General features: G+C 46.0%; 1 protein-coding gene across 1 annotated transcript in view; it reads left to right on the top strand.

The window, feature by feature from the left end:
- Positions 1-22,591, top strand: part of PGBD5 (piggyBac transposable element derived 5) — a 167,388-nt gene that overhangs the window by 86,734 nt on the left and 58,063 nt on the right. Inside the window, exon 2 of the mRNA XM_075596876.1 lies at positions 1,969-2,396. Within this exon, the coding sequence (XP_075452991.1) occupies positions 1,969-2,396 (428 nt within the window). The remainder of the gene's footprint in view (positions 1-1,968; positions 2,397-22,591) is intronic.

Below are 22,591 nucleotides of genomic sequence, written 5' to 3'. Positions count from 1 at the left end.
GTTGTGTGCTGAGGAAAATCTCTCTCACTGTTTCTCACATGAGGCTTTTTAGAGTTCTAATTAACCAGCTGGAGTCTGGTTAACTGCCTGGGTGCAATTAACCAGCTCCCTGCTGGATACAGAGGCAGTTTTTCTTAGACAGGGAGAAGTCCCTGTTACAATCACTTTATTTGCTTTAGTAAATACTGTGTTATGGTTAACGGGTGTTAACTTGGAATATGTTAGGTTAAATAAGCGTACTGTAGCGTAGTGAATCTATCTCCTAGCACTTTAACATTATCCATCGTGATGCTATCACATCGAAGTGGAACACAGATGGTAGGTAGGAAAACACAAGATGTGTGAGAGGTGGGGAAAAAACCCAGATTGAAATGTTTTTTAAGCAGGCATGGTATGAAATGCCAAAGCTTAGTCATATGTTTGTCTTTTCTTAAAAAGAAAAAAAAATACACAGGTAAGTACAAAACAGAATGTGGTATATTAAATAATATATATATTTTTTTCCTCCAAAAAACTTTCGTTTTGAAAAAAAAAAAAGGAATAAATAAAAAGTTATTTTATTTCTTTACACCAAATTCTGTTTTGCTCATATTTGTGAAATTCTAGATAGACTTGTAGAGAATATTCTACATACAGTACTACACCTACTAAATTACCGTATGGACTTCTGTAGATTTAGAGAACAGTAAATATAAATGTACAGACATAAGGTAGCAAGACTTAACATCTTCAGTGCCGCGACCGCGATGGTCATGGCACCGAAGGATTAACGCTGGGGGGAGTCATATTCAGAAGGATTGACTCCCTTTCCCCCCCTGCAACGCAACCATGGCAGACACTGTCCCCAGTGCCGCAGACTTTTGCTTGTTCATCCGCAGCATTGGGATACAGTCTTTACGTGATGCACAGGTTTCATTGGTTTACTTTTTGAAAACCCCCTTTTTCTATTAAAGTAGATATTTTTTGCTTTGACGATAACATTATTACTTTTAAATTAAAAACGCTCAGAATACATTTTGGGGGGACCTTTCACCGTTTTTTCATTAAATACAGATGTAGCAAGACTTACTGTTTTCGGTGCTGCACAAAACCAAGTGTAAATCCCCGGTATTTATTTGCAATTCGTGGCTCCCTTGCAGCTTACATTCAGTGCACCACATTCTGGACACACGTACTGAATTGCCATTATATAAATAACCCCACAAATAATTCTGCTGCCTGAACGTAGCCAAGCTGGGGACAGCAAACTGCTGATGCGGCTGTAATCTCGCACCCCACGGTGGTCAGGGACTGTCTTGCTACCTCTGTACATAGATTTGAATAATAGGAGCACTCTAGAAATGTAGAACTTTGTTTGTCAATCATACAGAGTAAAATTTATTTTGCAAGAAGTGGGGAGTGGATACAATACTGCAAATAAAACTTCCAATTTTTAAAATGAAAAGATTGAGTTCTGATCAACACAGTCAAAAAATTGAGAAACTCTAACAATTAACATCAACAATGTAATAATGAACATGTGGTAACACCAAGTAAGTAAGGGTCAGCATTTTCATGAATGTTTTGTGTTTTTATGCTAATTAGATCACTTATGTCTGTTGTTTTTGCATATAATTAGCTTTGTGGATTTGCGTTAACCTAAGGGAAAATAATATCACTTAATGATTTTGATAACGGCCGTTATGAGCCCTGAGTTAACAGAGCTCTGTGGATAAAGGCCTAAAAATGTTTTTTTTCCCCAGCCGCTGGGCAAGGGAACAGTTGGCCAGGTGCTCCCCCCATAATGTTGGCCATGCCGTAAGGCACAGGTACATACAGTAGGCTTTAAGGTGCCTTACTGTTTAGTAAATATGGCCCTTAACAAGTTGCCTTCTATATTTTTCTGTGTGTCATTTCTTTTCTATTGAAACAGGAAGATTTGGGTATCCATTTTGAAATTAATTAGGTGTTTTTTTTAATTATTTGTAGGACCCACTCATAAAATGCCACCCAATTCTAGTGCAATGGACTTTTTCCAACTCTTTGTTCCTGACAATGCAATAAAGAACATGGTGACTCAAACCAACATGTATGCCAAGAAATACCAGGAAAGGTTTGGGAGCGACGATGCCTGGATGGATGTCACTGTTGCAGAAATGAAATCCTTCTTGGGCTACATGATATCCACTAGCACTCAACACTGTGAATCTGTCCTCAGCATATGGAGTGGTGGGTTTTACAGCAACAAGAGCATTGCACTCATCATGACGCAATCAAGATTTGAGAAAATTCTGAAGTACTTCCACATCGTTGCCTTCCGCTCCAGTCAGACAACTCATGGCCTTTATAAGATTCAGCCATTTCTTGACTCTCTGCAAAATGGCTTTGACTCAACTTTCAGACCTTCACAAACCCAGGTAAATCCTTTTCTCTTTTCATCAGAGTAAATCTGAATATCCATCAGCCTCCACTTCTAATAAAAAAAAAAAATAGCAAATTATGTTTATACTTCTGAGTAAAATGCTTGCTATATACCGTATTGGCCCGAATATACTATGGCCTCGCACATAATACAACCCTGAAGTTTTGAAGGTGTTCTATATGAAAAATAAAAGGTGTTAAGCTGCGCATATAATATAAGTACAGTTTTCGGAAGGAAAGTTTTAGGGGGAAAAATAGCACTGTATTCAGGCCAATACAGTATTAATATGTCAATTATCAGCACTGTGAATTTGATTGAGAATCCATTTTTTTTTATAAATGAGGAATCTTATCTTTTCTTCATTTCTGAATTCCTTTTTTCATTTCTGATAATTTACTGAGACTATACTCTCCAATGGATGTAACAATGGTAATTTTACTACTGTACAGTAGTAATACTTCCTTGCTTCTGTATTATAGTGATCATTTTAATTACTGCAAGATTAAAAGATGAAAAACTGCACAGTTAGCATTAAAGATGCTGTCTTACCCAAATCATTTTTGAGCTAAACATATCACCTGAAAGATTTGCTTCACTAAATTTGTTCCAGGAAAAATGTTCAATGTTAAAAATATTATTTGTTAGGCATGCCACTGTATCGGTGAGAGTGCATGACTGAGTTTTCCTCTCCCAGAATCCCCTGATGGTCTCCCCTCACTGCTTATTGGGTGTCTTTGCAAAGTGTGGTCAGTGACATCAGGCTGGAATGAAAGCTTCATCTGATTTGACCATGGTGATCAATCCTAGGCAACAGGGATCTTGGGAGGAGTTTTCTATGTAGCACAGTTCTCCCCCCCCCCCCCCTCTGGGAGATACACAAACTATGCTACCTAGTGTGTGGTGCAATACCTGTTAGGGTCAGGAGAGCTGAGCAGGATCTGCGATGTAATGGAGATTTGGTCAGGCTTAGGTTCGTTCTCTTGGTGTTCAGCGTATCCAGAAGTCAGTCCCCACTACTGCATTCTCTCCCTCCTGCCCAAGGACTGATACTTAGACAGGAGTGTCATAACAAGGGTCTTTATTGCATGTCAGGCATCCACTGCAGATCTCCATACAGTGATGCAGAGTCTCAGAGATCCAAGACCTCTGGATGGTGATGGCTCCTGATCTTACAGGGCCTCTGTGGCTGAATCTGATGTTCCCTCAGTCCAAAGACTGAGGGTGAGCATGCTCATCCTGCCATAGGAGAGACTGACAGCTCTCTGCTTCCTCTCTCTTCCAGAGCAGGAGCAGGACTAAACTAAATTGGCCACTCCTTCCGAGGAACAAGAAGGGGCGGGCTCATGGTCTATACCTCTACCAGATAGGCTTACACAGGCCATGAGTCACCACCTTACTTCTATCACTCATTGGAGGAGCATGAGGGGGGGTCAAAAGCGCACAGATTTAACCTGTTACTGCCTGCAGCTAACATTACTTACATAACAAGGATAACAGGGAGGGGAAAGACAGGCAGAAAATACATACCCTGTTACATCTATTACATAGAAATTAAAAAGAAAACCGTAGGAATGGGGAAGATTGACCATTAGAGAGGTAAGAAGAAATACTATAATAAAATCCCGAATACTCTATTCTTATGACATCTTTAATACTAAAAAAAATTAAGTTATTAAATATATAATAATTTTTTTTCTTTAGTACCTTCCAAAACTAGCATTCTGTCAATTGTTATTGATTTTCTAAAAGCATTATTAGGATTTGTTTGTGTGATGAGTGTCCTCCATAAATTCCATGCAAATGTGTATCCTTATTTATTTTTATTTTTTAATATTTCCTTTGATAAGGTACTGAATTAAATAAGACACAATTTATAGCACAAGAGGAACTAATTCAGGTACAGTAGCTAATATTAAGAACATTGTGCTATATTTTAAGAAGCATTGCTATGCCGTAAGACATCTAATGGCCCTGCAATTTTGAGGGAATCAAAATTGACATCAAATACCTGAATTTATGGTCCCATTGCTCAGCTACATTTATATGAAATGATGCATTGTGCTGGACACAGTACGTCCTGTTACATCTGTACAGTATGTTCTGAGCTCATATTTCACTATCTGCTCCAGCTGCATTATGTAGGTTAAAATGATATTTTTTCACAGTGTGGCTATTATATAAATTACACTATCTATATTTACTAATACTAGTTATGAATAAAAAGATACAAAGTAAATAGCAGAAAAAATGAGTGCAGAAAGTACTATAAATTCCAAAATATGTGACAATTAATAATCAAGTGATATAGATACATGAAAATAAATTAATGTGGGGAAAGGATATCCCTAATTCGCCTGGTGCAGCCTACTGTATGTGAGGAGTTTTCCATCTCCCCTGACAGAAATATAACAAATGACAGAGCACAAAAAGGCACAGTGATATGTGCAGCACAATACCAGTGAAATGAATGTGTTAAACACAGATGTTGCTCAAAACAGTGAATGAGGACCTACTCACATTAGGTGAGTAGGATTCAAATGATAAATGAATCCTTAGCAGTAGCTTGGTAATGGATATGCAATGATGATCATGATAAATATATGAAAAGACAAAATGCAAGAGAGAAAGGCATAGTGTGATACAGTATTGAATTAAAATACTCAAGACTGTAAAGGTTACATTCACAATTAGCCCACAGGCAAAGCACAGATAGACCACAAAGGGTCTCACAGAAAGATGACCGCTCCTCTCAGTGCGGTGGATGCACAAGTCCTCCGTTTCGGTGGGTGACATCACTTCTGGCCATGATACCACGGGAAAACTCAGATCTCAGTTTCTTCCGTGTCTCCACAGGCACCAACCTCCAAACAGAGAATCACTTGGGGAGTGTCTGCGGTCTCTTGAAGTAACCTAACATGTTTCCCTCCTCAGAGCTGACTACAGCCACAACCAAATTGCACCAAGAAAAGCCATTTTCTCATGGTTTGGATATACAGTACGGGCGTAATGAATATTGGGGCACCCCGGAATTTTTTTAACAGAAATGCACTTATTGGAGTTTAATGAATAGGCCCCATTATTGATTATGTACAGTACCTGATACATTTTTCAGGACCAACATTTTATAGATTCAATTATAGTGTAAACCTCAAGTGTACTGTTAATACAGTAAATCTGAAGGAAACAAGAGACCGCTCTAAATTTAAATGGGAAAAGGTAAGCTTTATCCTAGCCAAATATAGGTATTTGAGAAGAATAGAAATCATATCGGAGTGTGTTGTACCATCCTACAAGAATTACACAACATAAGACCTTTTGAGTAACAGCACAGACCCGAAATAAGATTGTGAACTTACAATCATACTAAGTAAAAACCAACTGTGTGTGTGTGTTTCCTTTGTGTGGTTTTGATTGGTGTATATTAATGTGAGATATTAGATACTATGGTAATTTCAATATTTATAAGATGAGACCTGTTGCTTGGCACTTCATCAGGGATTTTTTTTGTACTTGATTTTTCTACTTGTCCTACTTGTGCTTGTTTTTTTGTTTGTTTTTTTTTAACATTACAACAACTCCTCTACATTTCAACCATAATTTTTCATCCCATCTCTTAGGCCACGCTTATAGTGCCGGCGACAGCGATGCGACGTCGCGTCAAAACAAATGCATTGCTGTCGTCGCATGCGCTTATAGTAAGAGCGACGGAATGACGGCTTGCTCGCGATCGCAGGAAGTCATCTCAATTTGCTTTTTCCAGCAACGGCAGCCTGACGTCACATAGTTACATATAGTTACATAGTAGATGAGGTTGAAAAAAGACTTACGTCCATCAAGTTCAACCTATGCTAAATTTAGACAACAGATACTTTATCCTTTATCTATACTTACTTATTGATCCAGAGGAAGGCAAACAAAAACCCCCAGAGTCATATCATCCAATGATGTCTCATAAGGGGAAAAATAAATTCCTTCCTGACTCCAAGAATTGGCAATCGGATTAATCCCTAGATCAACATATTTCCCATGTATAATTATTTGGTATATCCCTGTATACCTTTCCTATCTAAAAAGACGTTCAACTTTTTTTGAACAAATCTATTGTATCTGCCATCACAGTCTCCATTGGTAATGAATTCCACATTTTAACTGCCCTTACTGTAAAGAACCCATTCCTTTGTTGCTGGTGAAATCTCCTTTCCTCCAGCCTTAAGGGATGGCCCCGAGTCCTTTGTACTGCCCGTGGGATGAATAGTTCTTTTGAAAGCTCCTCGTATTGTCCCCGAATATATTTGTACATAGTTATCATATCCCCTCTTAGACGCATCTTTTCTAATGTAAATAAATCTAATTTAGCTAGCCTCTCCTCATAAGTTAGATTGTCCATCCCCTTTATTAATTTGGTGGCTCTTCTCGGGACTCTCTCTAGTTCCATAATGTCTTTTCTTAGGATTGGTGCCCAAAATTGTACTCCATATTCAAGGTGAGGTCTTACTAATGCTTTGTAAAGGGGCATAATAATGTTTACTTCCCTTCCATCCATTGCCCGTTTGATGCAAGATAAGATCTTGTTTGCCTTTGCAGCTATTGCATGACTTTGGGCACTATTGCTAAGCCTGCTGTCTACAAGCACTCCTAAATCCTTCTCCATCAAGGATTCCCCCAATTTATCCCCATTTAATTTGTAATTCGCCTTTTTATTCATGCATCCCAAATGCATAACCTTACATTTATCTGTATTAAACCTCATCTGCCATTTACCTGCCCACGTTTCCATTCTCTCCAAGTCCTTCTGAAGGGAAATTACATCCTGCTCTGATTCTATTACCTTCCACAATTTAGTATCATCAGCAAAGATGGAGACTTTGCTCTCGATGCCAACCTCAAGGTCATTAATAAACAAGTTAACAAGCAGGGGTCCCAGTACCGATCCCTGAGGTACTCCACTCACGACTTTAGCCCAACCTGAAAAAGTTCCATTTATGACAACCCTCTGTTGTCTGTCCTTTAACCAGTTTTCAATCCAGGTGCACATATTATTACTGAGTCCAATTTTCTTTATTTTGTACACCAACCTCTTGTGTGAAACCGTATCAAAAGCCTTTGCAAAATCTAAGTAGACCACATCAACTGCATTACCATGCTTACTATTACTAACAATTTTATTTTCCATTAGGTATTCCTGAATATTATCCCGTATTAAACTTTCAATAAGTTTCCCCACTATTGAATTCAGTCTGTAATTCCCCGGTTGTGATCTAGCTCCCTTTTTAAATATAGGCACCACATCTGCTTTACGCTAAACTTGTGTTACTGAGTCTGTGGAAATGGAGCACTTGAATATTACATATAATGGTTTGGCTATTACTGAGCTTAACTCCTTGAAAACTCTTGGATGTATGCCATCGGGGCCAGGTGCCTTATTTACTTAAATTTTTTCAAGTCGCTTATGAACTTCTTCCTCAGTTAACCAATTGTTCATTAATATGGAGGTTGTGGCTTCCTCCTGCGGCACTACTATTGAACTTGATTCTTCCCTGGTAAACACAGAGGCAAAGAATGTGTTTACTACCTCAGCTTTTTCCTTATCTCCAATAATCTGCCTACCTATCTCACACTGAAAGGGTCCAATATTTTCAATTCTCTTTTTTTTGTTATTAAGGTAAAACTTTTAAGGGTTGACCTTACTTTCTATTGCAATCCTTTTTTTGTTTTTTTCCCAAATAGTTTTATTAGGCAGTAATACAAGACATATTCAACATACATAGTTCGCGGCCTAATACAGAACATTTAGTTTTTTTTCATTTAGTGGGGAAAAAGAAAGACAGACTTACCTGTCCTTGAGAGTGGAGTCCTCGAAGAGGGAGGACAGAGAGGGGGGGGGGGGGGAAAGGGAAGGAGGGGGGGTGAGGAGGGGGGGAGGGGGAAGGGGGTGGTGTACCCTTCCTGGGAGGCCTTTTCCCAAAGTTGTCCCTGTTTGAGTTTAAGCTCCCGGCTCCGTCTCTGGTTCAATGTTTATTGCAATCCTTTTTTCATTATCCATTTTTGCTAATTTGATTGCACTTTTGCAATTTTTGTTACATTCCTTATAATTCTGATACGATATCTCCGTCCCTTCTGACTTAAAGAATCTAAACGCATTCCTCTTCTTGTCTATTTCCTCCCCTACCTGTTTATTTAGCCACATTGGTATTGACTTATTTCTTTTATACTTATTACCCAAGGGTATACCCTGATAAGTGTGCTTTTCAAACAATGTTTTTAAGACTGCCCATTTATCTTCTACATTTTTCCCTGCAAAAACATCATCCCAGTGTATTACTTGTAGATTAGACCTCAGTTTATTAAAATCTGCCTTTCTAAAGTTTAAGGTCTTTGTTGAACCCAAGTAATCTGTTTTTTGATAATTTATTTCAAATGAGACCATGTTATGATCACTGTTACCCAAATGTTCCAGGACTTGAATATTTGTTATTACTTCTACATTGTTTGATATGACCAAATCCAGTACTGTCCCTCTCCTGGTTGGTTCCTCAATAATTTGAGTCATATAATTGTCTTTAAGCACCCCAAAAACCTGTTTCCTTTTGTTGTAATGCTAATCTCATTGCCCCAGTCTATGTCTGGATAATTAAAATCCCCCATTATGCAAACATGACCCAGTTTTGATGCCTTCTCCATTTGCAAAAGTATTTTAGCTTCCTCAATCTCGCAGATATTTGGTGGTTTATAGCATATTCCCACAAACATTTTCTTTATACTTTTACCTACACTGCTAATTATTATCCACAAGGTCTCTACGTTTTCATCATTCCCTTCATAAACATCATCCCTTATAATAGGTTTTAGATCCGGTTTAACATACTGTATAAGCATACTCCACCTCCCCTTCTATTTGTTCGATCCTTCCGAAAAAGGGAATAACCCTCTAAATTAACTTTCCAGTCATGAGTTTCATCCCACCATGTTTCAGTAATGCCTATGATATCATACTGCTCCCTTGCAGCTATTAATTCAAGCTCCCCCATTTTATCTGTCAGGCTTCTTGCATTAGCAAGCATGCATTTAAGTTTTTTTTCAGCCTGTACTATTATCTTATCTGCTCCTTCCTTTCTGCGCCCACTTGGTTTAGTCTTTAGAAGTTTTCTAGTATTATCTGTATTTACTATGGGTGTCTCGCTGCTTGTCAAACTCGCACTTGCTCCCATTCTACCTCCATACCCCCTTGTATCCGCCTCTATTCCATTTAGTTCCTTATCTGTTTCATTCCCCTCCCCCCTCCATCCTAGTTCACGTCGCCAGCACTATAAACATAGCCTTACACTTGTCTTTTTAAGCATAACCTGGCTATAACTAGGTTAATTGCATTAACTCTTCGCTATGACCGTCATGCAAATGTGATTTATTTTTTATCCCTTCATTGCTCTATAGACGAACGTTACAGCATACATCATGAAGGGTGGCACCGTGGGGACCTTATGATGCTTTATGTCATCGGGTTTTGTAGTGGACGTTTGCTGTTGCACTAACTGTGAACTAAATAGAAGGGGAAGACACTCATTTACATCAAAGCAAAAGGTGGTTGTGTGATCGCTAGTGCCAGAGGGCTGTGGCCACGGAAGGGGCAGGACACTCCGGCACTGAATGGGCTCAATTATTGATAGTAGTCTTTAATCATTTTAGCATTGCATGAATCAGCAATATGGACCCCTTTCACTGAAGTTAGTCTGGTTTGTTACTGTATGTATAAGAAGAATATATACTATAGTGCCGACGAGTATTCTAAAACAAATCTGGGGCAATCACCAACAAGACCTAGGTACATGCTGGGTACATGCTGCAACATTCCAGTGACATTTCTGCAGACAGACTAATGGCCCATCGGATTAACAGCGGGGGTCCCTGGCAGTCACATTCAAACTGAATGGGATTGCCAGGGACCCCTGCTGTGTTAAACCGATGGGCCATTAGTCTCTGCAGAAATGTCACTGAAATGTTTCAGCATGTACCCAGCATGTACCCAGGATGTACCCAGGATGTACCCAGGATGTACCTGGATCTTGTTGGTGATAGCCCCAGATTTTTCAAGGCAAGTTTAAGGCAAGTTTTAGAATACTTGTCGGCGCACCTGTAGTGTATATTACAGAAATAGAAACTTTTATAATGACTTTTTGAAAAAGTAGAGGTTTTTTTTTACAGATGTATTAGAAAGCATACAAATTTTTCATGCTGACTTTGGGAAAGTTATATATTTGCTGGCACTAACAAAGGTTGCTGCTTTCTCAGGCCTAGACAAAGGTGGCCACCCTCCAAGTTCCACGTACATCTTGGCCAGCGCACTTGAAGAGTTTCTCTATCCAAGTCTTTTCACTTTGGCACATGTATTTCATGCAATCTGTGTAGGGCCAATTTTCAAGATGATGCAATAGTCTTTCAAGTCTTATTTGTTCAATAGACAAAATAAAAACTTAATTTCACCTGGAAAGAAAAATATAGATATAATGTAAATAATATATAAAAATATTGAAAACAAATCTTTAATATTATTTTTTTGTTCTCAATTTGCAGTCTGGAACATAATCAAACATAAATGCCAATTCATATGGCGTAATGTTCATAGTCATGCAAATAGTTTATTTTAATGTATTTTAGTATATATTGGTCTAATACGTTTTTGTACCAAATATTATTTGCTGATTACAACAACTTTCCTTGTAGCATCATAAAAACTGTAGCTAAGTGTTTCATATGACATCCCCTTATCAAACACGTGAGGACATAGATGGTTAGCATTATGTAGCTCTTCATTCAATGTCTGGTTATACACATAATAAGGCACAAATCAAGCAAGTACTTTTTGAAAACCAAGCCGCTACTCTTTAAAATTAAGTAGATAAAACTCTGCTCAAGGGAAGAGAAAAACAATGGGACAATTAATTAAACTCTGATATTCTCAAAGCAAAATCTCCCAGAAATTGCATGCAATTTGATGAAATAAGAATCTGGCATTCTCTGTATTAAGAATGATCTATGTCTAAAAATTACATGGTTCGAAAACTAAATTCCATGCACTTTTTTGGCCAGACACAGACCTTTAGAAATCTCATCTTCCTCAGGAAATTCAGGTTTTGCTTGAGAAGAGAAACCAATTTAGGAGAGAGCACTCAAATATAAGATAAACCAGCTATACTCGATGTGGGTATAGATACCTGTGAATATACCTTAGGTATACACACAAATCAGAAGATCACAATGTCTCCCAAAGATCCCTAATAATTGCACTCTATAGCTGTATAATAGGGAGGGTTTCAAATACTCCTCAACATAATGTCAAGTTGGCTTGTATAAGTACATAAAGTAACTGCTCCCAACACTGTGGGAGGACAGTACCACTAAAAACCTAAATAGGTCAAAATAATAAAGTTTTATTTAACCAAAAACAACGGCGCAAACTCATAAAATTTAGTTAAAAAATGGGTGATGTAGTAACTTCAACAGGGAGTAAGGAGAAATCTCCAAGTAACCATATATGTAATCCTGTTAATAGATACTAGGACGTTCCACATAAATTACTCCCTAGGGAGGTAAGTATGTAGATGTTGATGTGAGTGTTCTATTAAACCCTTTACACTACCGACCAACTTTATTCTTACTTGGCTAGCTCCGCGAATTTCGGAGTATCCCGGTTATCTGCGGTTTTGTGTCGTTTTCTCCCGGGGTATTTAGCGTTATATCGCGGCTGTGATTTAAGCATTTTATCCTCGCTGGCTGCAATACTGCAATGCCGTGTAAAAACGCATGGGGGCGTTTGCGAGCTGTTGTCTTTGAAGCCGAGAAATTCATGAATTGTAATGCAGTATATACTGTATATATTGTATAACAACAACCCCTATAACCCCTAACATACACATACAGTACTGTATATGCACATCAATGATACTATAGGCCGTCCCCTGGTGAGATGTGTTTGCAGCAGAGAGAGAACCGCTGCTCTCTCTGCGCAAACATCGGCACATTAAAAATGATTTAAAATACATTTTTATTCATAGTGTACATGTGCAGGGGGTCTCCGGAGCTGAACCGCTTTGGTTTCAGGTCCGGGGACCCCCTGCTCCCCGAGATACGGCCCCCTTTATGAGGTGCCGGTATCCCTCTGCATTCAAAGGTCCCAATCACGTGACCGCGGCATGTAAACAATGCAGAGGGATACCGGCACCCCCTAAAGGGGCCCGTATCTCGGGAAGCAGGGGGTCCCCAGACCTAAAACCAAAATGGTTCAGCTCCGGAGACCCTCTGCACATGTACAGTATAAATAAAACACACATATAAATAAACACTCGTTCCTTACCTTAGCGGCTATGTGCTATGGTAACGAAGCAGCATTTCTGTATTTTTAATAATATTGTACAGTGAGCAGGGGGTTCCCTGAGCCAGAAATTAATGCTCAGGGGACCCCCTGCTCCTGCACAATATTATTAAAAATACAGAAATGCTGCTTCATTACCATAGCTGATAGCCGCTAAGGCAATGAAGGGTTAAGGCAGAATAAACAATAAATACATTTAATACATATTTTTAATGTGTGTGTTAAACCTCCCTGCCTTGACTGTAACCTGTGTAAAAAACCCTCCCCCTATTGTGTCTGCTAAGCTTCCCTGCTTTGACTAATCTGTGTAAGCCCCCCTCCCCCTATTGTGTCGGTTAAATCTCCCTGCCTGTGTTTCTGAGTGCAGTGTACTGTATGTAAATGTGGGGAGGGGGATCCCGTGTAAATAACCACACCCAGACCCACTACCCACTACCCACAATAAAAAAAATTCACACACAGCAGCAGCACAAATAAATAAATAAATCTAAATAAATAAATCTAAATAAATAAATGAATATAAATAAATACATTTAAAATACATTTTTATTCATAGTGTACATGTGCAGGGGGTCTCTGGAGCTGAACCGCGTTGGTTTCAGGTCCGGGGACCCCCTACTCCCCGAGATACAGCCCCCTTTATGAGGTGCCGGTATCCCTCTGCATTTGAAGGTCCCGATCACGTGACCGCGGCCTGTAAACCAAGCAGAGGGATACCGGCACCCCCTAAAGGGGCCTGTATCTCGGGGAGCAGAGGGTCCCCAGACCTAAAACCACAGCGGTTCAGCTCCGGAGACCCCCTGCACATCTACACTATGAATAAAAATGTATTTTAAATGTATTTATTTCTATTCATGTATTTATTTAGATTTATTTATTAATTGTGCTGTTGCTGTGTGTGAATTTTTTTTATTGTGGGTAGTGGGGGTGGGTGAAGGGGGTATTAGCCCCATCAGTGGTTGTTTAGGGCTTGCGGGGGGGTAGCGGGTGCAATTAACCCCTTCACGACCGTAGCGGTATTAACTGCTACGGTCGTGAAGGGGTTAAGTGCACCCGCTACCCCCCCGCAAGCCCTAAACAACCACCGTTGGGGCTAATACACCCTTCACCCACCCCCACTACCCACAATAAAAAAAATTCACACACAGCAGCAGTACAATTAATAAATAAATCTAAATAAATAAATAAATGAATACATTTAAAATACATTTTTATTCATAGTGTAGATGTGCAGAGGGTCTCCGGAGCTGAACCGCTTTGGTTTTAGGTCTGGGGACCCCCTGCTCCCCGAGATACAGGCCCCTTTATATATATGTAGTGGACATGTAAAATGGCTACAGTCATCTCTCCTGCTGTCAGTAAGGCCTGGTAAGTTGTGGGCATGCCAGCAGTAATTATGGAGGTTTGCCCTCACACCCTGGTGGAGTGCCCTGTGTATGGATGGGAGTGGTCACATGCTCTGACTCCATGGTTAGTGATGTCAGAGGTGTGTCAGCTTCCAGAGTATACATAAGGCACAGCACTGAGCCTAAAGTTAGTTCTGCACAGATCTACGTTCAGTTCAGCCAGAGTTCTGCAGGAGTTCTGTCAGAGATCTGCATCCAAGTTCAAGTACTAGCCTAAGAGACTGGGGGTTATGTTGTAGTGACCCAGAGGAGACTGTGTCCAGGGACCTGGCACAGGGCAGTGATCCCTGCGGGGATAGGGAATCCCTATCTAAGGAGAGAGAGACACCTTTTAAAGGGAGGCACTGACTACAGAATGAGTGGCTAAGACTCTACTGCAAGGGGCAGCTAGCCCACATCACCAATAAAGATGTTCTCATTCACAAACCCTCTCGTGTACATGTGTGGAGTGAGTGTACAGAGAGGAGCACCACGGAGGAGTTCCTCAACAGGATCATCCCCTTGCGGACGCAGGGACCCTGATGAGGTGGAGGCGCTGCACTGGAACTAGGTGAGACTCAGCACACTACCTCAGCTGCCTGTCTGGACGGGTCCTCCCCACACACCATCATGCGGGAGACTCAGGAGTCCTGTTGCCAACAGGTGCACCACCAGACACTACCACACTGTAATGGGGGCCGGTTAGACCACAGGGGCCAATGTGAGATTGGGTGGGTCAGGCCGGGCCAGAAACACCGTTACATTTGGAGGCGAGCTGCTGAGATCAGATCTGTCATCAGGACAGGCTCTAGCTAGGCACACTGGGAAACAGGGAGAGTGTCTGCTGCCACTCTGTGCTGTGTAGGGACGGACCTAGGGGTGGTCAGGGGGCTGACGGGATATTGTCAGTTCGCAGGGACAACCTAGGGGCCTGAAAGGAGTGAGGGGTCTGGAGCCGGGCTATAGCTGACCGAGTCACCTTGAGGCAGTGCTAGTTGGTAGGACGCCAGAAGGGATAGCCTGTAACTTGGTCAGGAATCCTGGAGAGGGTCTGCGCTAGGCTGACCAAGAGAGGTAGACGCCCCAAGTACTGCATGGCAGAGCCAGAGTACCTAGCCCATTCCAGACACTTACCATAGGGAGCACAGACTGGGAGGAAGGAGACACAGCAGACACTGAGAGAGTGAGCCTAGCCTGAGGTAGTGCAACATGAGTCCAGCCTAGTTCAGGTACACATGTGGTGGTGCATCTGAGCAACTCTTTATTGTACTGATGTGGAGGCTGCCCCGCAGAGCGGAGCCCCATGTACGATAATTGGTACGAGAGTGTGACAACCCAAAGAATGGAGGATCCGCGTGGTGCGGAGAACCCAAAATGGCGACCAGAGGCTGATGGGGAGGGCACCCGAGGCGTGCACCCCACTGAAGAGCAAACTGTCGCCGAGTTATCGTTAACCAGTCTGCTCTGGAGCGGAGCGAAGGCCGTGGCTGCCCCGTTTTTATCCTGTCTGGGACACCGAGGGGCCACCCTTGAAGAGTGTGAGGAAATTGTAATAATTGGGGGAGAACCCCGCGAGGAGAGCAAACAAAATGACTTTTTGGGCTTAAAAGCCAACCAAAATGGCGATTCCCGCTTGCTAGGGAAACCGCATGGGACAGTCACAGGAGAAATGGCCGATGCAGAAATTGCAAAGAGCTGGCCGGGAATGGCGCGAACAGCAGAGCCCCGCCCTGATGGGGGGCATGGCGCGAAAGCTATGGCTGCGCCTGCATGGACAGTAACTAACTCAGCCCCGGTGCTGAGTCAACCGCTTAGTCTATGGGACCCTCCACTGATTTCCACCAGGGGGAGTGACTTTCAACTATGGCCTGTGGGAATGCACCCACTGGGCCCAGGGACTGATAACCAGACGGCGCCACTACAAAAAGTAGTTCTGGCCGCGGAAACAATTTGCAAGAAAGAGGGATATTTTGCACGCAAAGCTGCTGCAAGGAGAAGGCGGGAACTAGCCGCGGGAAAAGAATCCAGCTCTGAGGAGGAAACTGGCGCGAAAATACAGACCGCGCCCACCAGGACTGAGAGAGGCGCGGCCTTAATTAAGGGGCATGATATTCCCTTGTGGGACCCGCCCATAAATGCAACCCCTGGGGTCGGGTTCCAGCTATGTCAGCGAAAGGAGGAGCCGAGGCAGGAAGTGGCTGGCCCAGAAGCTTCTACCGGTCAGTTGCGAGGAACCACTGACCTGGAGAGACCCACACTGAAAGTGGTCCCTACCAAAAGAATGGCCTGCCCCTCCGCTGTGGGAACTATGGTCTCTACTCAGCCCTACTCAGTACCCGGCGGGCTACTGGTAGTAAGGGTGGCTAACACCGAGACGGTGGTCGGGCTCTGCCTACAATGCGGGCTGCCCGGAGGCACGGTCAACACGGCAGCACGTTGCCCCATTTGCGGGACACTGTACTTATGGCCTATGCCAACGTTTATTCCGATACAATCGGCTGACCCCCCGGGGGACCAGGCTAAGCGAACCGCCGAGTCCCCTGGCGCACTGTGGATAGGACGTGCGAGTCCCGGAGAAAGGGGACTGGAGCCGGTCAAGTCGGCTGGGTCGTCCGCAACCGCAGCAGTCGGGTCACCTCCAGACCGCACCGAGAAGGGAGAATACTCGGACGAGGATCTCCGGGAACTTGCGGAGGTAGCAGCGAGGCCCAGAATGGAACCGGGGAGGACGACACCCCGTGGTACTAGCAGCTGTCAGAAAGACAGGACGTCCCCCGCAGATCGGCGAGCCGAGAGACGGAGTCCCTCCGCCTCGGAACGTGGCGGCGACGGACGAGAGACGCCGGCACCCCTGCGGACGGGTAAGAGGAGTCCCTTCACTTACCTTGCCCCAGCAGACGGTGTAGGAGCGGAGAGGCCATGCCAGGCCGCAGGCGCACGTGGAGAGACGGCATCACTTCCGGTGAGGACGACGGCGGAGCTTCCGGATGTCGTCATTGAGGAAGAGATCCCGAATGGGGGTCCAACCCGCGATGACGGTGTTTCCGGTTCCGGGGAGGACATCACTTCCGGTGGCGACAGCGGAACCCCAAGGAAGAGTGCAGCGACGCTTCGGCGATCGGGGGAAGGTACCCGATCACCTACAAGGCCCAGGAGTTGGAGGGGCGATCCAAGGACTGAGGAGGGTGAGGTGTCCTCATTGGACCAGTCTACGGACAGCCAGGAACGGGTCGTAACCCCGTGGGGTCCCATTCCTTGCCCATCCGCCCAATGCCCCGCCCTAGCTAAAACCCCTGCCCCAATCACACGGTCCCCGGGTTCCCCGCCTAGTCTGGAGTCCGTGGACATATCATCAGGGGGAGAAGGGAGACGGACTGGGGAAAGACAGCGCAGTGGCGCTACGGAGGGTGATTCTCGGGGAGGGGGAGAATTGAGAGTGGTCACGACAGCGCCCGAGCCAGCGATAAGGGCCCCGGGGTCGTCCAGATGGTTCCTGCCATGATCCGCACGGTCATCGGGGATATTTTCCATAGACGATGATAGGGAGTCAGGGAGGTCAGATAGATTTAAGGAGAGCCGTTGGTGGGCCTCATTATTTGAAGGGTACTCCGCCTGGATGGACCGCACTCGGTTCCTCATCCGGCGAGAGGATGTAGTGGACTACTGGTTTGCTGTGGGAGAGTTTACCCCAGAACAGAGGGACAGAGAGCTGCAGGAGCGATGGCTGCAGATTGAGAATAGGGAAATAGAGCCTATGGGTCCTAGCATACTATCAGACCCCGTGGATCCTGATGAGCCCCTATCATGGGTGTTGCCTGGGAGGGCAGGTAAGGCTGACCTGACTAGAATTAGTAGGGCCGAGAGAACCATAATGGCTCGGTATAAATCTTCCCACGGTTTGGAGTACCCGTATGTCCCTGAGCCTCTCATGGATGAGATAGAGGACAACTGGGATAGGTGGCTTAGGGAGGCCATAGAAATGCACCTAGTGGGGAGAGGGAGTTCCGTGATAGGAAAGAAGGCTGAGGAGCGCATAGAGCACTTAGTGCGGGTATGGGGCATTGGCCGAAATATCTATAAGCACAGGGTGACATATAGGCCTGAGAGGGGACTGCCTAGGCATTATCACGTCACGGTCATAGATATGGGCGGGAGAGAGGTCAAGAAGCCTGACCCGAATCACTATTTTTAGGAGGTACTGATACATTACGCGGGTTCGTGGCTGCTGGTCGGGGCGGGCTTGGCGGAATGTACTGTATTCATTTTGTTATACACCATGAAGATTTGTATGAAAAGTTAACCAATTATGTGTTGTATTTCAGTGCATCCTGGAAAAGGGGTATACAAATTTAGGTCCCAGCGAGGACGATGGGATTCACCAGGGGGAGAATGTAGCGGACATGTAAAATGGCTACAGTCATCTCTCCTGCTGACAGTAAGGCCTGGTAAGTTGTGGGCATGCCAGCAGTAATTATGGAGGTTTGCCCTCACACCCTGGTGGAGTGCCCTGTGTATGGATGGGAGTGGTCACATGCTCTGACTCCATGGTTAGTGATGTCAGAGGTGTGTCAGCTTCCAGAGTATACATAAGGCACAGCACTGAGCCTAAAGTTAGTTCTGCACAGATCTACGTTCAGTTCAGCCAGAGTTCTGCAGGAGCTCTGCAGGAGTTCTGTCAGAGATCTGCATCCAAGTTCAAGTACTAGCCTAAGAGACTGGGGGTTATGTTGTAGTGACCCAGAGGAGACTGTGTCCAGGGACCTGGCACAGGGCAGTGATCCCTGCGGGGATAGGGAATCCCTATCTAAGGAGAGAGAGACACCTTTTAAAGGGAGGCACTGACTACAGAATGAGTGGCTAAGACTCTACTGCAAGGGGCAGCTAGCCCACATCACCAATAAAGATGTTCTCATTCACAAACCCTCTCGTGTACATGTGTGGAGTGAGTGTACAGAGAGGAGCACCACGGAGGAGTTCCTCAACAGGATCATCCCCTTGCGGACGCAGGGACCCTGATGAGGTGGAGGCGCTGCACTGGAACTAGGTGAGACTCAGCACACTACCTCAGCTGCCTGTCTGGACGGGTCCTCCCCACACACCATCATGCGGGAGACTCAGGAGTCCTGTTGCCAACAGGTGCACCACCAGACACTACCACACTGTAATGGGGGCCGGTTAGACCACAGGGGCCAATGTGAGATTGGGTGGGTCAGGCCGGGCCAGAAACACCGTTACATTTGGAGGCGAGCTGCTGAGATCAGATCTGTCATCAGGACAGGCTCTAGCTAGGCACACTGGGAAACAGGGAGAGTGTCTGCTGCCACTCTGTGCTGTGTAGGGACGGACCTAGGGGTGGTCAGGGGGCTGACGGGATATTGTCAGTTCGCAGGGACAACCTAGGGGCCTGAAAGGAGTGAGGGGTCTGGAGCCGGGCTATAGCTGACCGAGTCACCTTGAGGCAGTGCTAGTTGGTAGGACGCCAGAAGGGATAGCCTGTAACTTGGTCAGGAATCCTGGAGAGGGTCTGCGCTAGGCTGACCAAGAGAGGTAGACGCCCCAAGTACTGCATGGCAGAGCCAGAGTACCTAGCCCATTCCAGACACTTACCATAGGGAGAACAGACTGGGAGGAAGAAGACACAGCAGACACTGAGAGAGTGAGCCTAGCCTGAGGTAGTGCAACATGAGTCCAGCCTAGTTCAGGTACACATGTGGTGGTGCATCTGAGCAACTCTTTATTGTACTGATGTGGAGGCTGCCCCGCAGAGCGGAGCCCCATGTACGATAATTGGTACGAGAGTGTGACAACCCAAAGAATGGAGGATCCGCGTGGTGCGGAGAACCCAAAATGGCGACCAGAGGCTGATGGGGAGGGCACCCGAGGCGTGCACCCCACTGAAGAGCAAACTGTCGCCGAGTTATCGTTAACCAGTCTGCTCTGGAGCGGAGCGAAGGCCGTGGCTGCCCCGTTTTTATCCTGTCTGGGACACCGAGGGGCCACCCTTGAAGAGTGTGAGGAAATTGTAATAATTGGGGGAGAACCCCGCGAGGAGAGCAAATAAAATGACTTTTTGGGCTTAAAAGCCAACCAAAATGGCGATTCCCGCTTGCTAGGGAAACCGCATGGGACAGTCACAGGAGAAATGGCCGATGCAGAACTTGCAAAGAGCTGGCCGGGAATGGCGCGAACAGCAGAGCCCCGCCCTGATGGGGGGCATGGCGCGAAAGCTATGGCTGCGCCTGCATGGACAGTAACTAACTCAGCCCCGGTGCTGAGTCAACCGCTTAGTCTATGGGACCCTCCACTTATTTCCACCAGGGGGAGTGACTTTCAACTATGGCCTGTGGGAATGCACCCACTGGGCCCAGGGACTGATAACCAGACGGCGCCACTACAAAAAGTAGTTCCGGCCGCGGAAACAATTTGCAAGAAAGAGGGATATTTTGCACGCAAAGCTGCTGCAAGGAGAAGGCGGGAACTAGCCGCGGGAAAAGAATCCAGCTCTGAGGAGGAAACTGGCGCGAAAATACAGACCGCGCCCACCAGGACTGAGAGAGGCGCGGCCTTAATTAAGGGGCATGATATTCCCTTGTGGGACCCGCCCATAAATGCAACCCCTGGGGTCGGGTTCCAGCTATGTCAGCGAAAGGAGGAGCCGAGGCAGGAAGTGGCTGGCCCAGAAGCTTCTACCGGTCAGTTGCGAGGAACCACTGACCTGGAGAGACCCACACTGAAAGTGGTCCCTACCAAAAGAATGGCCTGCCCCTCCGCTGTGGGAACTATGGTCTCTACTCAGCCCTACTCAGTACCCGGCGGGCTACTGGTAGTAAGGGTGGCTAACACCGAGACGGTGGTCGGGCTCTGCCTACAATGCGGGCTGCCCGGAGGCACGGTCAACACGGCAGCACGTTGCCCCATTTGCGGGACACTGTACTTATGGCCTATGCCAACGTTTATTCCGATACAATCGGCTGACCCCCCGGGGGACCAGGCTAAGCGAACCGCCGAGTCCCCTGGCGCACTGTGGATAGGACGTGCGAGTCCCGGAGAAAGGGGACTGGAGCCGGTCAAGTCGGCTGGGTCGTCCGCAACCGCAGCAGTCGGGTCACCTCCAGACCGCACCGAGAAGGGAGAATACTCGGACGAGGATCTCCGGGAACTTGCGGAGGTAGCAGCGAGGCCCAGAATGGAACCGGGGAGGACGACACCCCGTGGTACTAGCAGCTGTCAGAAAGACAGGACGTCCCCCGCAGATCGGCGAGCCGAGAGACGGAGTCCCTCCGCCTCGGAACGTGGCGGCGACGGACGAGAGACGCCGGCACCCCTGCGGACGGGTAAGAGGAGTCCCTTCACTTACCTTGCCCCAGCAGACGGTGTAGGAGCGGAGAGGCCATGCCAGGCCACAGGCGCACGTGGAGAGACGGCATCACTTCCGGTGAGGACGACGGCGGAGCTTCCGGATGTCGTCATTGAGGAAGAGATCCCGAATGGGGGTCCAACCCGCGATGACGGTGTTTCCGGTTCCGGGGAGGACATCACTTCCGGTGGCGACAGCGGAACCCCAAGGAAGAGTGCAGCGACGCTTCGGCGATCGGGGGAAGGTCCCCGATCACCTACAAGGCCCAGGAGTTGGAGGGGCGATCCAAGGACTGAGGAGGGTGAGGTGTCCTCATTGGACCAGTCTACGGACAGCCAGGAACGGGTCGTAACCCCGTGGGGTCCCATTCCTTGCCCATCCGCCCAATGCCCCGCCCTAGCTAAAACCCCTGCCCCAATCACACGGTCCCCGGGTTCCCCGCCTAGTCTGGAGTCCGTGGACATATCATCAGGGGGAGAAGGGAGACGGACTGGGGAAAGACAGCGCAGTGGCGCTACGGAGGGTGATTCTCGGGGAGGGGGAGAATTGAGAGTGGTCACGCCAGCGCCCGAGCCAGCGATAAGGGCCCCGGGGTCGTCCAGATGGTTCCTGCCATGATCCGCACGGTCATCGGGGATATTTTCCATAGACGATGATAGGGAGTCAGGGAGGTCAGATAGATTTAAGGAGAGCCGTTGGTGGGCCTCATTATTTGAAGGGTACTCCGCCTGGATGGACCGCACTCGGTTCCTCATCCGGCGAGAGGATGTAGTGGACTACTGGTGGGCTGTGGGAGAGTTTACCCCAGAACAGAGGGACAGAGAGCTGCAGGAGCGATGGCTGCAGATTGAGAATAGGGAAATAGAGCCTATGGGTCCTAGCATACTATCAGACCCCGTGGATCCTGATGAGCCCCTATCATGGGTGTTGCCTGGGAGGGCAGGTAAGGCTGACCTGACTAGAATTAGTAGGGCCGAGAGAACCATAATGGCTCGGTATAAATCTTCCCACGGTTTGGAGTACCCGTATGTCCCTGAGCCTCTCATGGATGAGATAGAGGACAACTGGGATAGGTGGCTTAG

Source organism: Ascaphus truei, chromosome 4 (assembly GCF_040206685.1).
Source record: "Ascaphus truei isolate aAscTru1 chromosome 4, aAscTru1.hap1, whole genome shotgun sequence".
NCBI lineage: Eukaryota > Metazoa > Chordata > Amphibia > Anura > Ascaphidae > Ascaphus > Ascaphus truei.
Note: the sequence above shows the minus strand (reverse complement) of the source record. Positions and strands in the feature narration are given on the sequence as shown.